We start from the raw sequence: 18,019 nt of genomic DNA on the forward strand, positions 1-18,019 counted from the left end.
CATCAGGTCATCAGCTCCTGTTTCTGCTGGGCCCTGATCAGGGTTTCCCTATAAGGGCTGACTCCACAGTGGACTCTACCTTCCCATCTTCTCTAATGTCCCTGATTAGTGGGATGTACAGAGGCCTGCCTGCAAGGCAGAGGAGGTGAGGGCTTTATGCCTTGAGAAACTACTCTCATCAGGTTAGTGCTTCAGCCCTAAAACCCCATGAGGGCAGTGGTTCATCAGATGACATACTCTCAGCCTCTGGCACCCAGTCCAGCCAGGCGTTGGAAAGATGTCCGCAAGCAAGACTCTCTTGGGTCCACCTGGGCTCTCAGCACAGCCTGGTTGCTCTGTGCTCTAGGTGCTTAGACAGTTTTCTTTCCACCTGCAGATCTGCCCACTAGCCCTGTGGACCTGGTCATCAACTGCTTGGATTGCCCAGAGAATGCCTTCCTGCGGGATCAGCCCTGGTACAAAGCAGCCGTGGCCTGGGCCAACCAGAACCGGGCACCAGTACTCAGCATAGACCCTCCTGTGCATGAAGTTGAACAGGGCATCGATGCCAAATGGTCACTGGCACTGGGCCTGCCTCTGCCACTGGGGGAGCACGCAGGCCGGGTCTATTTGTGTGACATTGGCATTCCCCAGCAGGTCTTCCAGGAGGTGGGCATCAACTACCATTCACCCTTTGGCTGCAAGTTTGTCATCCCCCTGCACTCTGCCTAGAGGGGCCCTGGGCAGGCTGGACCCTGCAGTCCCTTGCTCCTGCCAACAAACGTGACGACGAACGCCTTAAGGATGTGAAGTTTCATGGACCTTGTTAAGTTTTTCTTTTGAGGTTTGTTTCCTCTGTAAAAGAACAGAACATACTTAAACCTGACCTGTCACTTGCCTGTGGCCAGGGAAGGCTTTCCCACTGGGTGTGGGGTGGGGTCAGGCTGAGCACCGTGGCTCCAGGCATCTCTGCACCCAGCTGGCCGAGTGCCAGGTGGGGCTTTGTTTACACACATAGGCAGCTCTCAGACTGTGTTTCAGGTTTACAGCCCTTGGGCCTGGATGAGCGCCTTGGGGTTTGGGCCAGGTCCTGAAGGGGGCCTTTACCTGCTTTATTTTATAGCTTATGGCAGTGTGTGTCTGCTTCCTCCCGCCAGGAAGCCCTTCTGATCATGTAGACCAGGCTGCATGCAGCTGTCCACCAGAGGGCAGGCCTGTGCTCTCCATCCATTTTGAGGGCTGTGGCAGCTTAGCCCCACCCCAGCTGATTTAGGGGCTTTTGACCTTTCTCCTGAGCAGATCCAAACTTTACACTGGGATTTTTCCTCGGGTCCTTCCACTCCCATCATTCTGAGAGGCAGGGAAAGGGATACATCTGGATGGTGTTAACTATTGGGATTTTGTGCTGGTCTTCTATTATCTTCAGTACAGGTCACATAAGATGTTATTGTAGAACCATAGTGCCCATCTTGCCAGCAGTGCTCTTCCCCTAGCTGAGGACTAACCCCTCAGTGTGCAGCTTTAATGTCCAGGATCGGCAAGGCCCCAGGGGAGCCTGGTGCTGAGCCATAGGAGGCTCCTTGGTGCTTTGGTCCTAGGCCACCACTTGCCACCTCCTTGCCTGTACTTGTATGTCCTGCTCATCTGTCCCCTCTGCCCGTTCCCTGAAACGATCCTCTGCAGCTGGCATCCCAGGGCAGGGTACATGTCCCTGTCCTGCCTGGGCTCCACCCCTGCTCTTACATCTGGGCCTTGAATCCTTTCAGGTTGTCTACTCTAGACACAGACTTGGGGCCAGTGGCCTATCTCAAATACTCAAATGAGGCTGGTTCTGGATGAGCTGGTGGTGGAGCTTGGCCATGGGAGCACCCATTGCTCAGATCCTAAGACGCCAAGCACAGGACCTGCCTGGTCCCTGGAGGCTACAGGACAGGGTCCATGCCTAGAGACCTTACGAAAGCTTTAAGGCCTTTTTTAGAGCTTTAGGATTTTGTTCTGTGCCCATCACTTATTGAAGAGTGGGTGGGCTGGTTTGCCAAGGATTGTGGACACAGGGTAGGCCCTAGTATTGTAGGTTTTAGGCTGCTTATCTCTTTTTCTTTCTAGAAAGGGCAGAGGGCTGGTCCTGGTCCCTCCTTTCCTCTCACTATCCCTCTAGTGTTGTCTCCAGTGGTGGGAAGAGGCCAGGGACTGGGACCCTCTGCTCACTCTTGGGGACAAGCTCCCAAGCTGAGCCTTTCTCTGCAGAGGCAAGACCAGTCTAGGGAGCAGTCCATATAACAGGCTTTTAGCAGTAGTTACAGGTTCTAGCCACCAACCTGGAAATAAAGGCCCGTGACTGGGCACAATGGAGAGTGAGCTAAACTCTGGTCCTGAAGACTGCTAATGCCAGGGGTTGATGGCCTTCTTGAGGGGCCACTGGGTTTGTGCTCAAACCTCTCCCTGTTTCTGCCAAGCAGCATGAGGGCTTCTTCCTGCCCTCAGCCAGTCCATACCCATAGATATTAAAGATGGGTACAATTCCTCTACTCTCAGCCCCCTTCAGAGGCATCCTACCCTGTGGCCAGTTCCCCAAGGGCCCCAGTCAGGTGGTCAAGTCTATCATTCATGCAGCTCTTGGGAACCAAAAACCAGCACTACAATAAAGCTGAATGACCGAGTCCTGTGCTGTGTGAACTGCTCTGCAAGCTGCCTCCCCCAATCTTAGGAGCCCACCTGGATCATCTTGTACCCGCCTCAGTTGACCAGTCTTTGGGTATGTACAGCCTGTCCCAGCCAGTGACAGGGCTTAGGGGTACAGGAGCCTTCTGGGTCTTCTTGCCTGTTGCCTCAGCCCCATCTTGGATTGGAACTGCTCTGCTCCTGGGCCCAGAGGGATCCACCAGCCTCTTGTCTAGTCTGTTCATTGGCTTACCCCTCTGTGCCTGGCCCAGTTCACACTTAGCTCTCCACAAGCTGAGCTGCTAAGAAAGACTTTATTAATAAGGTCAGGGAAGGGAGAAGACAAGGAAGGAGCCTGGAGATGGACACACTGGTACCAGGGGTTACAAACAGTAAGAAACACTTTATTATAACTTTACAACATATAAATAGCTTGAGTCAAATCTGTGCTTTCTGGCAGCTGGGCACCAAGTCTCCTCCCCTGCAGGCTCCTGCCTTCCTTCACATTGCACTGTTCATCGAGTGGCTCTGGCTGAGGCCCGGTGGAAGAGGCTGGAGAAAAGGGGCTGGCAGCCCAGTCCCGCTCTCCCTCTCCTTGAGCATGGGCCTGCTCCTGTCATCTGCTGGGGTTGCGGCTGGTGTGGAAGGACCGCTCCTCAGGGGTCAGGCCAGCAAAGAAGGGATGCAACAGGGCCTCCGCCAGTGTGATGCGCTGGGCAGGATCAAATTCTAACATCCTCCTCATCAGGTCAAACAGCTGCACATGCTCCAGAGAATCTTGGAGCATGTAACTCTGCTCAAGGACACAAGGTGCCTCAGTGTCACAGCAGGGTCCACAGCAGTCCCCTTGCCTCTGGGATGCCTCCTTGGAGGACTCTACTTCCGCCCTCTGGGACAGACAACAGCAGCTCCTTGCCTTTCATGCCCAAGTTCTAAGGTTTTGCTCAGAACTTAGGTTACTGGGTGTCTTGCTGGGTTGGTGCCTCTACCCCACATGCAAAGTCCTGACAGGTGGGTAGAAATCACCTGTCAAAATTCACTTGTCCAGGCACCAGATGCAGTTGACAGGCTTCCTGGCCATGTATAGAACTTCCCTCCCCCTCGCCTCAGTCCTGCCTAGTTCTTCCCAAAAGTGAGATGAGAGGGAGGGACAGGTAGCAGCAGGGTCTCTGACATCTGGCTCTTCTGGTATTCCCCAATTACATTCATAGCCACCCTGTGGGGAAGGGGTAGGGCTAAGGGCTCTTCTGGGGCAGTTTGCAGAAAGCCTCACTGCCAACACCCAGCAGTCTTGGGTGCTGTCTCCCACAGAGCCGGAAAGAGGAGGCAGCCTTTAGCTGCCCGTTCTGTCTCTGCTGTTTGTCTGGTGCCTGGGGTCTCCTTGGCATGAGTTGAGCTGGGGGAAGCCAGAAACTGACCTTCAAAGGTTTGCAGTTCTCCTTCACATACCGGCCATCAGAGCTGTTCTCATCCCAAACAAGGCCCCCTTTGTAGAAATATTTCTGCTTTCTAAAAATTAAGAGAGAGAGTTTAAGAGTAGTGGGAGATGGGGAAGGGCAACTCCTGGCCACACCCAAGACAGCGGCAGTCTGGGGAATCCTAGTCTGACCCAGCAGGGCAAGAAAGTCTGGGCTGCGGTTTTGCCAGTTCAGTTGGAGGGACATATGAGGAACACTGTTAGGAGCCTAGAGGAACTGTGTAATGTCCAATAAAGACTACATATCTTGGGTGCCCTGCTAACCCACAGCCTAGAAGCAAAGACCCTCCACTGCCCTGAGGGAAAACACCAGGGGTCCTTACCTGGTACGGTGGATCATGTGTGATGGGATGGGCCCTAGGATTTTCTCCATCATCACCAAGTGCTCTCGGTTTTCATGGGTCTACAGAAGGCCGAGGAGAGAGCAAGTAGGAGTCATTTCCAGCCTTACCCACTTCATGGAATACAAGGGGTGAGAAGAGACAGGCAAGGAGCCTCACTGCCCAGGAAATACAAATCTACCAATGGATCCTCTCAACCTCTGACCTGCTGGCAGCCCTGCAGGTGGACTTGTCCCTGACTGTACAACACTCTGGTTATTTTTTCACTTTCCCCAGCTCGGGTGCCCTGTTCCAACCATTTTTAAGCCCTCACTCATGCTGTGCCCCTCGCCTACAACTCACTTCTACCCCAGTCCTCCATCTTTAATAGTCTAGCAGAAGGCTCTTTCCTGAGTGCTCCAAGTGTGCCAATCTCTTCCTTTCCCTGAGCACCCACAATTCTGAAAAGTCTGGATCTCACGTGACTGATGGCGGGGATAGAAGACACCTATCACCTCAACCATTCAGGGATTCCCACCCCAGTGCCCTGCAGGCTGTCAGAGGCAGCGCTCAGCTCAAGAGTGTACCTGGAAGAGTGTGAAGCCCCGGTAGTACTCGAAGAGAATGCAGCCGATGCTCCAGACATCACAGGGCTGTGCCCAGCCCAACTCTGCAAACCAAGATGGGGAGAAGCTGTGAGACCTAGCCTAGAGGTCATGGGTTACTGCCACTCTGGCTGAGGGGACTCTTGCCCAGATGTACAAGGCCCACTCTAAGGCTATTCTTACAAGGCCAAGTCAACCTGTCTCATGACACTGCCAACCCTAGGTGGCAGACTGACAGCATGCTACCACCTGTATGCCCATCTAGTAACTACCAGGTATAACAAGGTTGAGGGCTACTCACCAAGAATCACTTCAGGCGGGCGATAGTGACGGGTGGCCACAATGGTTGTGTGATGTTCGTGGTCAAAGGTGGCACTGCCAAAGTCAGCCACTCGAATGCTGGTGTTCTTCACTGACTTCTCCTCGCAGCTCTGAAAGGCAAGGTAGGCTAGCCAGGTCAGTCTACCAGCTTATAGTAACCAGCCCCTGGAGTACCACACCCATGCCCCAACCATGCTTTACCTTGTGCTCATTGTAAAGAGTTTCAAACTCAGAATTCACAAACAGGATGTTCTCTGGCTTCAAGTCTGTGTGGGTCAGCTGGTTCTCATGTAGAACTAGAGAAGTAGGGGAAGAGGAAGACGACCCTGAGACCCTTGTCTTCCCCTTTGGTTCTCCCACCAGCTCTAGCCCAGACTCTTCCAAAGCCAGCAACTGCCAGAGCTGTGCACACCCAACCTCAGCAGGGAGTTGGCCTGATCTTGTCTCTCTACTGTCTTCCCTTTCAAGAGCTCTACCTGAGACTCAAGAGGGTTTGCCTTTAGGAGGAAGGCAAGTTTTCTATCCAAAAAACCTCCCTCCTCCTCCCTTCTGCAAAGACCAGGCCTCCTTCCCAGTCCTTCACCAAAGTCATATCAAGACAGGGAACAGCCATGTCCCCTCTCAGTACCTGCTGTGTAATTTGCAGGGTCTATTGTGAAATGAAAACACAGGCCCCTTGTTCAAAACTTAAGTGTAACTGACCACAGGTCACACACCCATGAAGGCAGTCCTGAGCAGGGAACACTTGCCTCCAGCCCACATCCCACCAACAGTGGTTTCTGCCACTCATCACATCTGGCATAGAAGATCCTCACAACTGTGTGGCCCACCACTCACCAGTATGAGCCCTCTCTCCTCCACTGGAGTGAGTCTTAGCATGCTGCACTAGGCCTCTGCTGAGCTGCTTCCCTTGCTCGATTGTCCCCCTTCCTGCTACCCATCCAGATAGGCTCTATTTCTTATTGCCTTAATTAAGAGGTCTTTCGATACTACTGTAACTGTCACAAATCTGATGGTGTGGAACACTTGCGCCACCAAATATGGTCTTCATGGTTGGCTGGCAGGCAGATGAGTAAGGCACAGACAGAGGTAGAGGGGTCTATCAGGTCCAGTTTCTACCTTTTTCTCCTATACATGAATGTGGGCATCAGGGCTGGCTCTAGGGCCAAATCTAGAGCAGCTCTTTCCTGTTTTCTTCCTGAGCACCTGGGGACAGAGCCTAGCACAGGAGGTCCCTGGGGGACAGGGAGAGACTAGTCTTTCCACCGTTACAACACTAAGGTTCCTACTTAAATATACAAAGGCCTTTCATCAGGACCCCGGGGGCCTCTCAGGCCCAGCACAATGGTTAGCAATGCTCTGGAGTTAATGGGGGCAGACAAAAACAACCAGGTGACTTTGCTGCAGGAGTGTAGCCATCCCATGCTCCATCTGAGGGTGGACACTTACATCTAAGGGCGTGGCAGAGCTGGTAGGCCATGTGCCGGACATGTGGTAAGGGGTAAGGCTGGAAATTATTCTCCTTCAGGAACTCAAAGGTGTTCTTGCCCAGGAGCTCAAAGGCGATGCACATGTGACCGTGGAAGTTGAACCAGTCAGACATCAAGACGCACAGGCTGGGGGAGAAGGATGGGTGGGACTCAGGCTCTGTGCTGGGGGCTGCCTCACTGCCCCTCAGATGAAGACAGCCCCCACCCACTCCTAGGCCACTGAGTTGCACACCACAATGCAGATATATGTGAAGAGACCATCAGAGCCAGAGCACATCTCCCCACTGGCCATCCATCACCCAGATGAACTCCGGGCAAGGACTGAACTTCCTGCTGCAAAGAAGGGCCAGGGCTCTGGTCTGAGCTCATTCACTTATAGGATGAGAGAAGCCCTGCCTCAGAGTTGCTGACAGAGAGATGGAGTAGTGGCAGCCTACCATACCAAAGAATACCCCATGCTACTGAGCTTCCTGAGGGCCTGTGTGGACTTTGCCCTGTGCCCAAGCTTGACTAGGCACCATGCTAAGGGGAGAGGACCTATGTGCTCAGAGTCTATCTGCCAAAGGAAGGCTCTCCTCTGGAGGTCTCCTACTATGTGAGGTCTCCAAACAGCTTTGAAACCCAGCAAAGTCCCCAATTCACAAAATTCAGGACTGGGGCCTGCCTCAGAACACAAAGCTGGCTGGTCTGAAGCCTGGACTAAAGTCCAAAGGCTCTTTCAAGCAAGATTCACTTGTCAGACGACTCTGATTCTGGAGTGTGGTGAGAAAGCACAGTGCCAAATAGGTGATGAGACACTGTGAAGCCCCTGGGAGTGCACGCAGTTAGGGCTAGAGCAAACTACCCCGTTGAAGGCTTCTCTCCCAAACCTTGCAGACACTTACAACTTGTTCTCTTTGTCCTTCTCCTTGATTTTCTTGAGAACATTGATTTCTAGTCGGGCAGCCTCCCGGTACTTGCCCACGTTGCGGATGATCTTCAAGGCAACCTGAGACTTCCCTCTGGCACCCAGGATGGAAGCAGAAGTTCTCATCAGTAGCTGCCCAGCCCTTCATTCACCCTCCACCCAGCAACTCTGACAAACCAGCTCCATAAATCACTTGCCTGAAAAGAGCAGATACTTGAGGCCCAGACTGCCCCATGCATCACCAGACCTGTCATCTAATAGCAATGATTTTTTTTTTGGGGGGGGGGGGGCATTGAACTCAGGAGCACTTAACCACTGAGCCACATCCCCAGTCCTATTTTGTATTTTTTTCAGAGACAGGGTCTCACTCACTGAGTTGCTTAGAGCCTCGCTTTTGCTGAGGCTGACTCTGAACTCAATGATCCTCCTGCTTCAGCCTCCTGAGCCACTTGGATTACAGGTGTGCACCACCGCACCCGGCTCCTAATACCAAATTTGCCTAATATCTGAGTTAGCCATCTCAGGCTCCATGCTCATATCAGGCTTTTAGGTTCTCAAAGCCCACTCAGTAACATAATACTGCAAGACAGGCTGCCCCACCTAGAATCCTCCCACACCTCTTGAGCACATCTGCAAGCCAAAGAGCCTCTGGGAAAGGGCTTTAGGATGCAGGGAAGGCCTGAGAGGCCAGGGTTATCTCCTTTACCATATTCCTTCCCAGGCCCACCTCTCCATCAGCCACAGTATTTACCAACAACCGAAGAGTGCTAGGAACCCTTTTATGTGTCAAAGGAGGATCTAAACAATCCCTGCCCTGCCCACCCCAGGAGGCCATTGAATGTGAACAGAGAAGAAAACCTACTGAGGTTGGACTGCTAGACCCAGTCAAAGACAGTGAGTGTTCATATGCCCAATGGTGACTTGACATGAGATGACCCTGACCCACAAGGGTATATTTTCTGAGGCCTCCATGGGGCTAGACTTCCTGATGCCTATGAAGTCCCAAAGGCAAAGGCACCTTCTAGAGAATACCCTACTTTGCTCTCCCTAGACAATTCCCCCAGACCTTCAGGAAGGTTAAGGACCTCAGAACAAAGGCTACTACCCCAGGCTCCCAGCACAAGACCCTGCCAAGCACTTCAATCCTCAAGAAAAGGCAGTCTATTGCTTTTCGAGAAACCCCACCAGGGCTGTCTGAGGATGAGGCCTGTCCTTTCACGGAGCTTCCACAAAATCACTCTGCCAATCTTGCCCCCTTCAGGTCCCCTGAAGGTTCTTTAGATCCTGTGTCTTCCTCCTAGTGACTTCAGAGGCTCATTTTCCCTCTGGTTACTCAGAATGGCACAGCCCAGAGAGCTTACCTGCCCTATCTCTACATTCCCCACCGTAAGCTCTTGGATCCATGTATGTTTAAATGGGAACTGGGAGCAAAAGGATGCTTCCTCTCAGTCATGTCACTGCTTTACCTCATGGCTAGAGAAATGGCTGACTCCTGGGTCTAACAGTCCTATGTGAGCAGTTCTCTCTCTCTCTCTCTCTTTTTTTTTTTCCCAGTGCTAGAGATTTTACTTTAAAAAATATATATATTTTTATATTATATTATAGTATATTATATATTTTTATATTATATATATATATATTTTTTTGTAATTGTAGATGGACAGAATGCGTATTTATTTTTATAAAGTGTTAAGGACTGAAATCAGTACCTCACACGCTAGGCAAGTATTCTGTCTCTGAGCTACAGCCCCAGCCCCGAGATTTTATCTTTTTGCAGTGCTGGACCTTGCACATTCTAGTCAAGTGCTCAATCACTGAGCTATACCCCAGCACTGAGCAGCCCTTTTAATGTAGAAGCACGGGGCCTCCATATCTGCCTTAATAGCTAAGATATAATACAGACAAACCCTGTGTGGGGTTCTTTAAAATAGTGACCAACATGGCTCATAGCTCAAATGAGAAACCAGCACTTCAAGGCTAAGGTCCCAAACTGTCAGAGAGCTAATAAGGCAGGGAGGCAACTGGTTTCCAGAGGGTGGCCTCCCCACCTAGAGCTACATAGGAAGCCAAAGCTTGAGGAATGGTAGAGGACAAAGGTATTGTACTCTTAAGCCTGGGAGGGAGTAAAGTACACCCAGCAGCACAATACATACAAGTATACCCCACTCTCCTTGACAAGCTCAACAGGGATTACAGAGACTCTAGTCACACTCGGGAAGGCAGTGAGTAGCCTGCTTGGTGAAAGTCCAGGGTCTTATTTCTCTCGATCAGGATTTGCATGGCCTTTCAGAAAGCCTGGGGTGGGGGGCTGTCAATTCTGGGCTGGGCTTAGCAGCACTCCTAAATCCTTCCCAAGTCAAGGACCTGAAAGAGCTCACAGGAAGCACCTCTAGGCCACAGAGGAGCCAGGACCTTGGCTCTGCTCTAAATACTACCATCATAGCCCTGGAGAATTGGGGCAGAGCCATTTATTGACCAGTTCTTGTTCAGGGACATCACATGCCTGCTGAACCCCAAGATTTCTCCCTTATTTCAGGAGATCAAAACGTATAGATCAGAACTGCACTGTAGTGCTACCCTTCAAAAAGAAGGAAACTCTGAGAGCCACCATTCCTGAGAGCCTCAAGCTAACTCTTCTTAAGATGGCATCCAGAACCAGTTGTGCTGCCCCAGTTCACTCACCTGGCATGGTCCAAGCACTCCACCACCTTGCCAAAGGTGCCTTCACCTAGATTCCCCACGATTTCATCTACAAGAGAAAAGAAGCTGGGCATGAGAGTCTGAAGGGCAGGAGGTCGGCAGCTCCTGCAAGTTCACAGCATTCAAATTCTCAAAAACAAAAGAGGTTTCTCTCTCACTGCTACTCTCTTAAAAATGGAAGTTGCTAGTGTCTGTGTCATTCAGGCAATTACTGTGGCCCCACTAAGGCACCACACGCACTAGAGGCCCCTCCAGGCAGGAGAGGTCTTGTCTAACAAGGGGGGTAGAAAGTAGAGAGGTAAAGTTTTACGAAAGGTGGCTGTACATCGCTCTTGGAGCCAATCGCCGATCCGGCACACCAGGTGGCCCTCCTTGTCATCTTCCACACTCCGGCTGCTGCGCTTACTGCTCTGTTGGCTTCTCTGCATGCACCGCCCCCCGAAACGCCATCCGACCAATCGCATGGTAGGCGGTTCCGATTGACAGATTGAAGTGTCAGTCAAAGGCAGAGGTGGAGACGGTGAGGAGCCGGTGGGTTGGTTGGTTGGATTTTCCAGATCCCAGCATTTCATAAGGCACACAGCATATATAACGATAGGGATATTGCAAGGGACACGTCAAGACACAAACTGACTTCAAAAACAGAAAAGTAAAAACAGCTACAGGTATGTAAAGAAAACTCGGACATTATCTATAAGAGGAGCGCCACAAACGCTCAGAAAGACGTCCAGCCTCTGCCGCCAAGGGGCTGGGCCCTAACGACAGCCACAGCCCTGACTCCCTCTTCTTCAGAGTCGTCCCCCTCCCAGGCCCTCCCATAGTGCCTTTGGCCAGAGCTAAAGACACAGTGAGAAACAGCGCAAGAAGGCAGCTGGCCCAGCCTGGGTCTGACCAACTGGAATGGTCGGAGGGCTACCCTGGCTTCAGCTACAGAATGTCCAGCCTGTCCTTGCCTGCCTCCTTCACCCACACAGCCTTCTTTGCACGTGCCTGACAGCTGCCACACAGAGCCAAGCTGCTACCTGCTCCCAAATGGCACCCTCGGCCAGACGTAACCGCACTACCAGAGACAGCCTTCCATCAGCAGCCCTCCTGCCACCAGTCTCAAGCAGGAAAGGAACCTGGGATCTTCTGGGCTGGCTGACCTCCAGGTCTCCTACAACAATGGCCCACACAGGCCCCAAATCAGCTACTGCCCTGGCCTTGGCACCTGTGCTGCGCACAGGCCAGGCCTATCCCAAGCCTCACAACCACAGAGGGCACCAAAAAGAGAAGAAGCAGAGCCACAGACTTGCACTGCCATCCTGTGGCAGTGTGTGGCACTGTACAGAGGCCACATGGCCACGACGGATTTGCACGCGCAGAGTCAACCATCAATCCATGGCCACTCAAAGAAGTCATAGAAAGAGCTGGGCAGAGAAGATGCCTGGCCCCTCCACTGATCCTCAGGAGCCTTATGGACGGCAGAAGGGAGGGAAGAGGGATGGGGAGAAGAGAAGACAGCACATAACCTCAGAACACACACTGGCTTTCTTCCCAGGGAACTGAGTACAGTCCGGACTCCTGGTCTCGGCCCAGATCTGTACCATCCTCCACATCAGAACACTAGCCAGCCCTGTTCTTAGTATTTGGCCTGCAAGAGGGTGAGGCCTGGGGCTGCCTGGGCTGTGAACCTTTTTGCCATTTCTTCCAAAGTCCCATCACACAGGCAGCTGTCCCTCCTCACTGTGACTGCTCCTCCTGTAAAGAAGTGAGGCTGAAGAGGGCCTGGCTGAAGTCAAAAGGGAAACTCCCAGTCTGAGCTCTCTGACCATACATGGTGGCGCACATTTGTAGTTCCAGCTACTTAGAAGGCTGAGGCAGGAGGATTGCTTGAACCCAGGAGTTCCAAGATCAGCCTAGGCAACATCGTAGAACACCATACCAAAAAAAAAAAAAATGTGGGTGGGTGGACTGGAGATGTGGTTTAGTTGTAGAGTACTTGTACAGCATGTGTGAGGCCCTGGGTTCAATTCCCAGTACCACCATAAGAAAGAAAAAAGTCAAGAGTTGATTGACAGGCAAATCATCCTCTCCCACAGGGCACTGCGGTCTCAGGGCCTCTGGGGAGGGGTGTGGAAATGAGACTGCAGAGGTGGGTGCAGTCCAAACATTAGAGCACTCAGCTACATGGTGGGCGATCTCTTTAGGAAGGACCAGGTCATATAGCCCAAGGTCACATACTGAAGATCTACTGGGGTCCCTGAGAAGTGTCCCTGGCCACTTGTACCATGTGGCCTGTATCTGGAGTAGTGTGTAGACACAGACAGGCTGGGACCAGCTAGAGCTGGAGCCAAAGCCCTACAGTTGCCCCTGGCAATGGGCCAGAGGGCAGAGAGCCAAGGTCCCTGCTCAGCCCTGCACCTGGACCAGACAACACATACACACACACATGCACGCACAACAGCGCGCAGGGCTGGCAGTACTCACCCAGACCAGCCAGCCTGAAAGAAGGCTAGAAAGAGATGAGGCCTTTGGCCCCAGCCAGCACACTCTGGCCACCACTCACCGAGGAGGCGCTGCTACAAGACCTGGTGCGGCGTTTGTGGCAGTGATGGGCATGCTTTCGGGTTCGATATGGCCCCCTGTCCCGTGACCGCCGCCGATGACGAGAACGTGAAGATCCATAGCAGTCCTCCCCAAAGGATGGGCTCCGCTCTTCACATCGGTATGTATCACTGTCTCGACGCTCCCGGTATCTCCTCTGGTAGGGCAGGCGGTCATGGCTGACAAGAGGAGAAGGCGGACACCAGTCAAGTGGGGTCCTTGCTCCCACCAGTCAGGTCCCTGTTAGCAGGTAAGAGGCCTGTGGTGGGATCCCTAAAGCAAGCTCTCAGGGAAAGCTTGTTGGAGCAGAAGCATACAGACTGAGGGGAAGTGAACAGGGAAGGGGAGGGTGTGAAAGTACCAAGCCAGAACCATGGCTAATGATAGCATCCCTCCAGTGCCACAGAAGGTAGGGGACAGGGGAAGATGAGCATGGTAGAGGACCTCGTAGGGCACCAACACTCTGAAGTTGCCTATTGCTTGCTATGACTATAACTTTGGTCTGGGGCCTGAGACAGGACCAGGGACCAATCTTTCCAAGACTGAGGCTATGTTCCTAATTCCAAATGAGGAGGGCTCAGGAAGTTAGCAGGGAAGATGCTGCCTTCGAAAATGGCACAATGTGTAGGAAGAAGAGGAAGCGACACTCCAGGACAAAGAAAGGGTGCCAAGGAAGGTTGCTACTGTTAAGGCCAGAAAATGTAAGTTGAGATTAGGTAAAGAGCCCAGAGAGGTCAGGGCAGAGATTGGGGTAGTGGGGGTTGGGGAGAGGTAGAGTGATCTCAGTGAGACTGGGGCTGCCAAAGCCTCCAGACAATCTTCCTTGCCCAGCTAAAAGGAGTCCCTCTTTCCTATCCAGCTCCCACTCACCTTCTGGACCGAGATCTTCGGGGTGGAGGCTCCCTTCGGGCTGGGTATCGCAGTCTCCCTTCATGTTCCCGACTGTAAGACCGCCTCCTCTTCCAGCGGTAGCTCAGGTACGGGTCTGGCTCAGGGGAGCGGTATCGCTTACAGTGATGCATCTAAGCCGTGAGAAAGAACCCTGCTCAACACATAGCCTGCCGCCTCCAGCCACAGGGTGGCGTGGGGCACACCAGATGCTCATGAAGAAGAGGCCCATTGTTCTGTTTGGGGGCAGCCCCTCCCAAGGGTTTATGAAGTGAAGAAGAACTCTGAGGTCACACTGGGCAAACAGCAGACAATGGGTTACTCCCCTCTCTGCCAGTGAACAAATAAACAGCTGCCTCCCTGGCATGGCCCAAACACTTGGAACTGGGTGGGCCAAGGTGGGAACACATGATAGAGATGGTGAGCACAATCATAGGGATGCCAAGGTAGAAGGAGCAAGGAGAGCCTCCTGTGCTCAATTCCCTTCTGCCCGTGGGGTCCCATGACCTAAATGCTCTGGAAAACCTGAGGCCAAAGGGCTGCTGGCACGGAGCCAACACACAGAGCAAAGGGTCAAAGCCTGGTTGGAGAGGATCAAAACTGCCTGGCTGAGGCACTAAACTAGATTCACTCAAGGGGGTTAAAAACAAGTCAGCACCAGGAGTCACAGCAGATATGAGAAGACAAGCCCTTGGAAAACGAGGCACACAGAGGCTCACCAGCGTTCCCTAGCTTGCCCAAGGGTCTAGCCAAGTGAACTTGGACCTACTCAACCCTTGTTGATCCACACTAGATATCAGCACCAGCAGGATGCCAGGATCCCCAGAGTGTCCAAGTTTCTTGCCTGGGACCCATTTAGCACCCCCAGAACACCTGCAGTGCCATGCCAGGTGCCTTACCTTTCCCCAAAAATACAGGTACCATGCCCTCTTCTAGCTCCCTTGCTCTCGCACCCTATCCTAGGCCCATCTCAGGAGCAGCTAGAGGACTAGCTACCTGGCAAGCCTGTCTGCACAGGGAGGCAGGGCCCCACCTAAATATCCCTGGTCAGTGGCAACTTATATCCACCACAGGAGTCAGACTGGATTAGCCACCAGCTAAGAAAGGTGGGTAATGTGAAGCCAGCTCCCTGTTCCACCTACATCCAAGCTTCTGACATTACTTCCACAGGATGGCTGAGCAAGAGATTTGGCAAGCCTCTTTCCAAGCCTCCATTTGGCCATAGCCAGTCTCCCATCCTGGGCAGTCCTGGGCTTGCCTGATCAAGCACATTTTGGACAAATCTACCAAGGCTGCCACATCTCTTCAATAGTCTGTCAGGATGAAACAGTTCCCTGTGGATGAGCAGGATGATGTGGCATACCTGCCCCTGGAAACTTTTCCAAGATCCTAAGAAAGGCACTGCCCTCAATTTCCCCAGTAGCAACACCCCCTTCAACACACCTGGAAAGTCTGGTCCTCAGCAATCCTTGGAGATAAACACTATGTAAACTCAGTGACAGAGCTTATATTTGTTGTTTTGATGATCAGCTGACTAATGTTTCACTGCTTTTCTGCAATTACCTTGGGTCAGGTGTCCAAGCTATGGACTGAATGCTGTATTTCTGCCTCCACTAATTAACCCAGAAGACGCCCCACTGGCCAGGGCACACATCTTCCCACAAGGCAAGTGTGGTCTTGCCCAACTTCACTGAACGGACAAAGCACCAAATCTGGAGGATGTGTATGGCCTAATCCACACCCCTTCATCCCGGGACCTAAAATATTTTTATGTTGACACATGTTTACATGAAGGGCAAGTCATAGATTGGGAGCCAGATGTCAGTTTGAATTGTGGCAATGCCACTGCTAGCTGTTTGCCTTTGGGCAAGTTGTTAAAACTACCCTGATCTTTAGCATCCTCTTACCACAGGGACAGGAATCTCTTACAAGGTTCTGTGAGGATTAAATAAATCTGATCTTTAAGTCAAATACCTTGGGCCCACAAGTGGTACTAAAGGTAGCTTTTCACTAAAAAGGTTCCATGTAACCCTTCAGTTCTGTTAAATACCTTAAGGACATTTTATAAGCCTCTTCTTCAAGGGATCTGGGAGAAGAGACCTCTGACAGAAAACCCTGACAAAATCCCAGTGCTGCCACTTACTGGCCTTGAGACTTTAGACAAGTCACTTTAGGCCTTCAAAAATAAAGATAACACCTTTTTATGCCTGGAAAATAAAAACACCTACCAGCCGGGCAAAGGAGTTGCAAGTATGAGAGCCATAAAGTACCACACACAAGACAATAATAGAGAAGACAATCTCTCCTGTAACATTTCCAGGCAGGTGAAATACAGAAATACCAGATGCTTCTCCTCGTCCTCCCAGCCAGGGCTGTAGTAGAACCCTTTTCTCACCAATTGGCACTGACTGTCTGAGATCTCAGCAGGCAGGTAGTTTCAAGAAGCTAAGGGACACAACACAACTGCGCCCTGGGAGGCTCTGCACAATGAAAAGGCAATGTGAAGGAAACCAAGGCAAGGATGCCAGCTTTTCTCTGAGCACAGGCCTAGTCGGCTTCTCATTTGCTTTTCCTGGCCAAAGAACTGGGCTGACAAGAACAGCCAGCCAGGTCAGCGGCTGCCCTCCCAGATTCAAGTCACCCCAGTGCCCCATGGTTATTTTTGGCTGGCACTGCCCCACCACTGCAACCTCAAACCTGCCACCTCGCAAGCCGCGGCCGCCGGCGGGTGAAACGCTCCTCCTTTTCAAGGGCACGGAGGAGGGAAGCTGGAAGGCCGCCAACTCCGCCTCGACGGGGGCCTGGCTCGAGCAATTCCCACCCCAGCTCCACATCAGGGCACCCGCACCCGGAACTGGAGCATAGACTCCCGGCCGGACCGAGGAGTAGTCTGGACATTTGGACAGTCAAGCTGGCCTGGCCCATTCCCCGGGCTGAAGTGGCTCCATCATCACAATAAAACACGACGGGGACCTGCGGCCTCGCTCACATTCCTTCCTTCCGCCCGGTCCCCGGTAACCGCCACTAGTGGCACGGAAGGAAGACCCTGCGGGCAGAGGCCAGTCTAAACCAGAATCAAACTCCAGGCGGCGCGGGGAAGAGGAGCCTGCGGACTAAGCCTAGAGTTGGGGGTAGAGAAGCAATCCCGACGCCCTTTCAGGCTATCCTAGGTCGGACCCGGATCTCATCCGGCGGGCAGACTCAGAGCCGAAACAGAATCCTCGCAGGGGCCTCTGAGGCCGCTCGGGCTCCGTCTCCAACACCGCGGGATCCTGAAGTTGGGGTCTGCAGTGGCCGCCCTCTGGGAGAGAAGCGGCGGGTCAGGGGTGAGAGGTCGGGGCCGCGGCCTGAGGTGAGCCGACGAGGAGAAAGAAACGGAGTAGGCCAAGACTGAACCGAGAGCCCGGGTACCCGCACCAGCCTGCCTGCCCAGCCGACTGACCCCAGCCGCCGCCGCCGCCGCCGCGGGCCCCGGCCCACACTCACCGTCTCCCAGGCTCGGGCTGCGGCTAGGCCCCACTGCCCGCTCCGAGCGCCTCTTCCGCTTCCGGCTCCGGCCTCCGCCCGTGGCGGCCCCGCCCCCTCGCGTGACGCAGCCGTAGTCGTCCCGGGCTCGACCTACCCTAGAGGCCTGGCCACTCTAGCTTCCAACTCGGAGGCTCTGGGGGACCTGCTTTCTCCGCTCCGGCTGGTGCCGCAGCTGGGAAGACTAGTTCCGGGAGGGATGAAGGGACGTTCCCGGCTGCAGCCCGCCCCGCCGTGTCGCGACGCACGTAGGCCCCAAACACCGGATAGGTGCGCGTCTCTAGCTGGTTGGGCTGTCGGAACCAAAAGGTGGAGCCCAGTGGACTACGAGGCTCTGCCCTCTCTGCTGCCGCTGCCCGGTAGTGTCTGCCAGCCCAGTCCTACGAGCGGAGAGGACTGGCATTGTTTGCCTGCGGTCCCGGAGAGCACTACACACAACAGACGCCCGTATGTCGGGACTCCGGGAAGCGGGGTGCAACTCCGCTTAAGTGAAAGAAGCAAACCACATATTATTCTCTCGGTGTGTGAGGGTTTTTTGAAAGCCTTGGCGGCACGCTCCA

At 53.1% G+C, this 18,019-nt stretch overlaps 2 protein-coding genes across 8 annotated transcripts in view; one reads left to right on the top strand and one right to left on the bottom strand.

The window, feature by feature from the left end:
* Window positions 1–865, top strand: part of Edc3 (enhancer of mRNA decapping 3) — a 47,658-nt gene extending 46,793 nt beyond the window's left edge. For all 3 annotated transcript variants that reach the window (XM_047540234.1, XM_047540235.1, XM_047540236.1), the window contains one exon: window positions 377–865. In XM_047540234.1, coding sequence (XP_047396190.1) covers window positions 377–711 — 335 coding nt within the window. In that variant the 3' untranslated portion in view covers window positions 712–865. The remainder of the gene's footprint in view (window positions 1–376) is intronic.
* Window positions 866–2,946: 2,081 nt separating this feature from the next.
* Clk3 (CDC like kinase 3) lies at window positions 2,947–17,620 on the bottom strand. Of its 5 annotated transcripts, none has more exons than XM_047540239.1 (13): window positions 17,421–17,620; window positions 13,917–14,068; window positions 13,009–13,225; window positions 10,786–10,882; window positions 10,443–10,509; window positions 7,738–7,854; window positions 6,813–6,979; window positions 5,565–5,659; window positions 5,344–5,473; window positions 5,025–5,107; window positions 4,441–4,520; window positions 4,059–4,149; window positions 2,947–3,433 (listed from the first exon to the last, which is right to left on the bottom strand). In XM_047540239.1, exons 2-13 carry the CDS (start codon window positions 14,066–14,068, stop codon window positions 3,257–3,259), a joined length of 1,473 nt encoding a protein of 490 aa, XP_047396195.1. In that variant the 5' UTR covers window positions 17,421–17,620; the 3' UTR covers window positions 2,947–3,256. The 5 variants fall into 5 exon arrangements, with proteins under 5 accessions (XP_047396195.1, XP_047396196.1, XP_047396197.1 ...); XM_047540240.1 differs by lacking the exon at window positions 17,421–17,620 and adding an exon at window positions 17,377–17,397; XM_047540241.1 differs by lacking the exon at window positions 17,421–17,620 and adding an exon at window positions 15,378–15,498.
* Between the last annotated feature and the right edge of the window lie 399 nt (window positions 17,621–18,019).

This window comes from Sciurus carolinensis, chromosome 2 (assembly GCF_902686445.1).
Source record: "Sciurus carolinensis chromosome 2, mSciCar1.2, whole genome shotgun sequence".
Taxonomy (NCBI): Eukaryota; Metazoa; Chordata; class Mammalia; order Rodentia; family Sciuridae; genus Sciurus; species Sciurus carolinensis.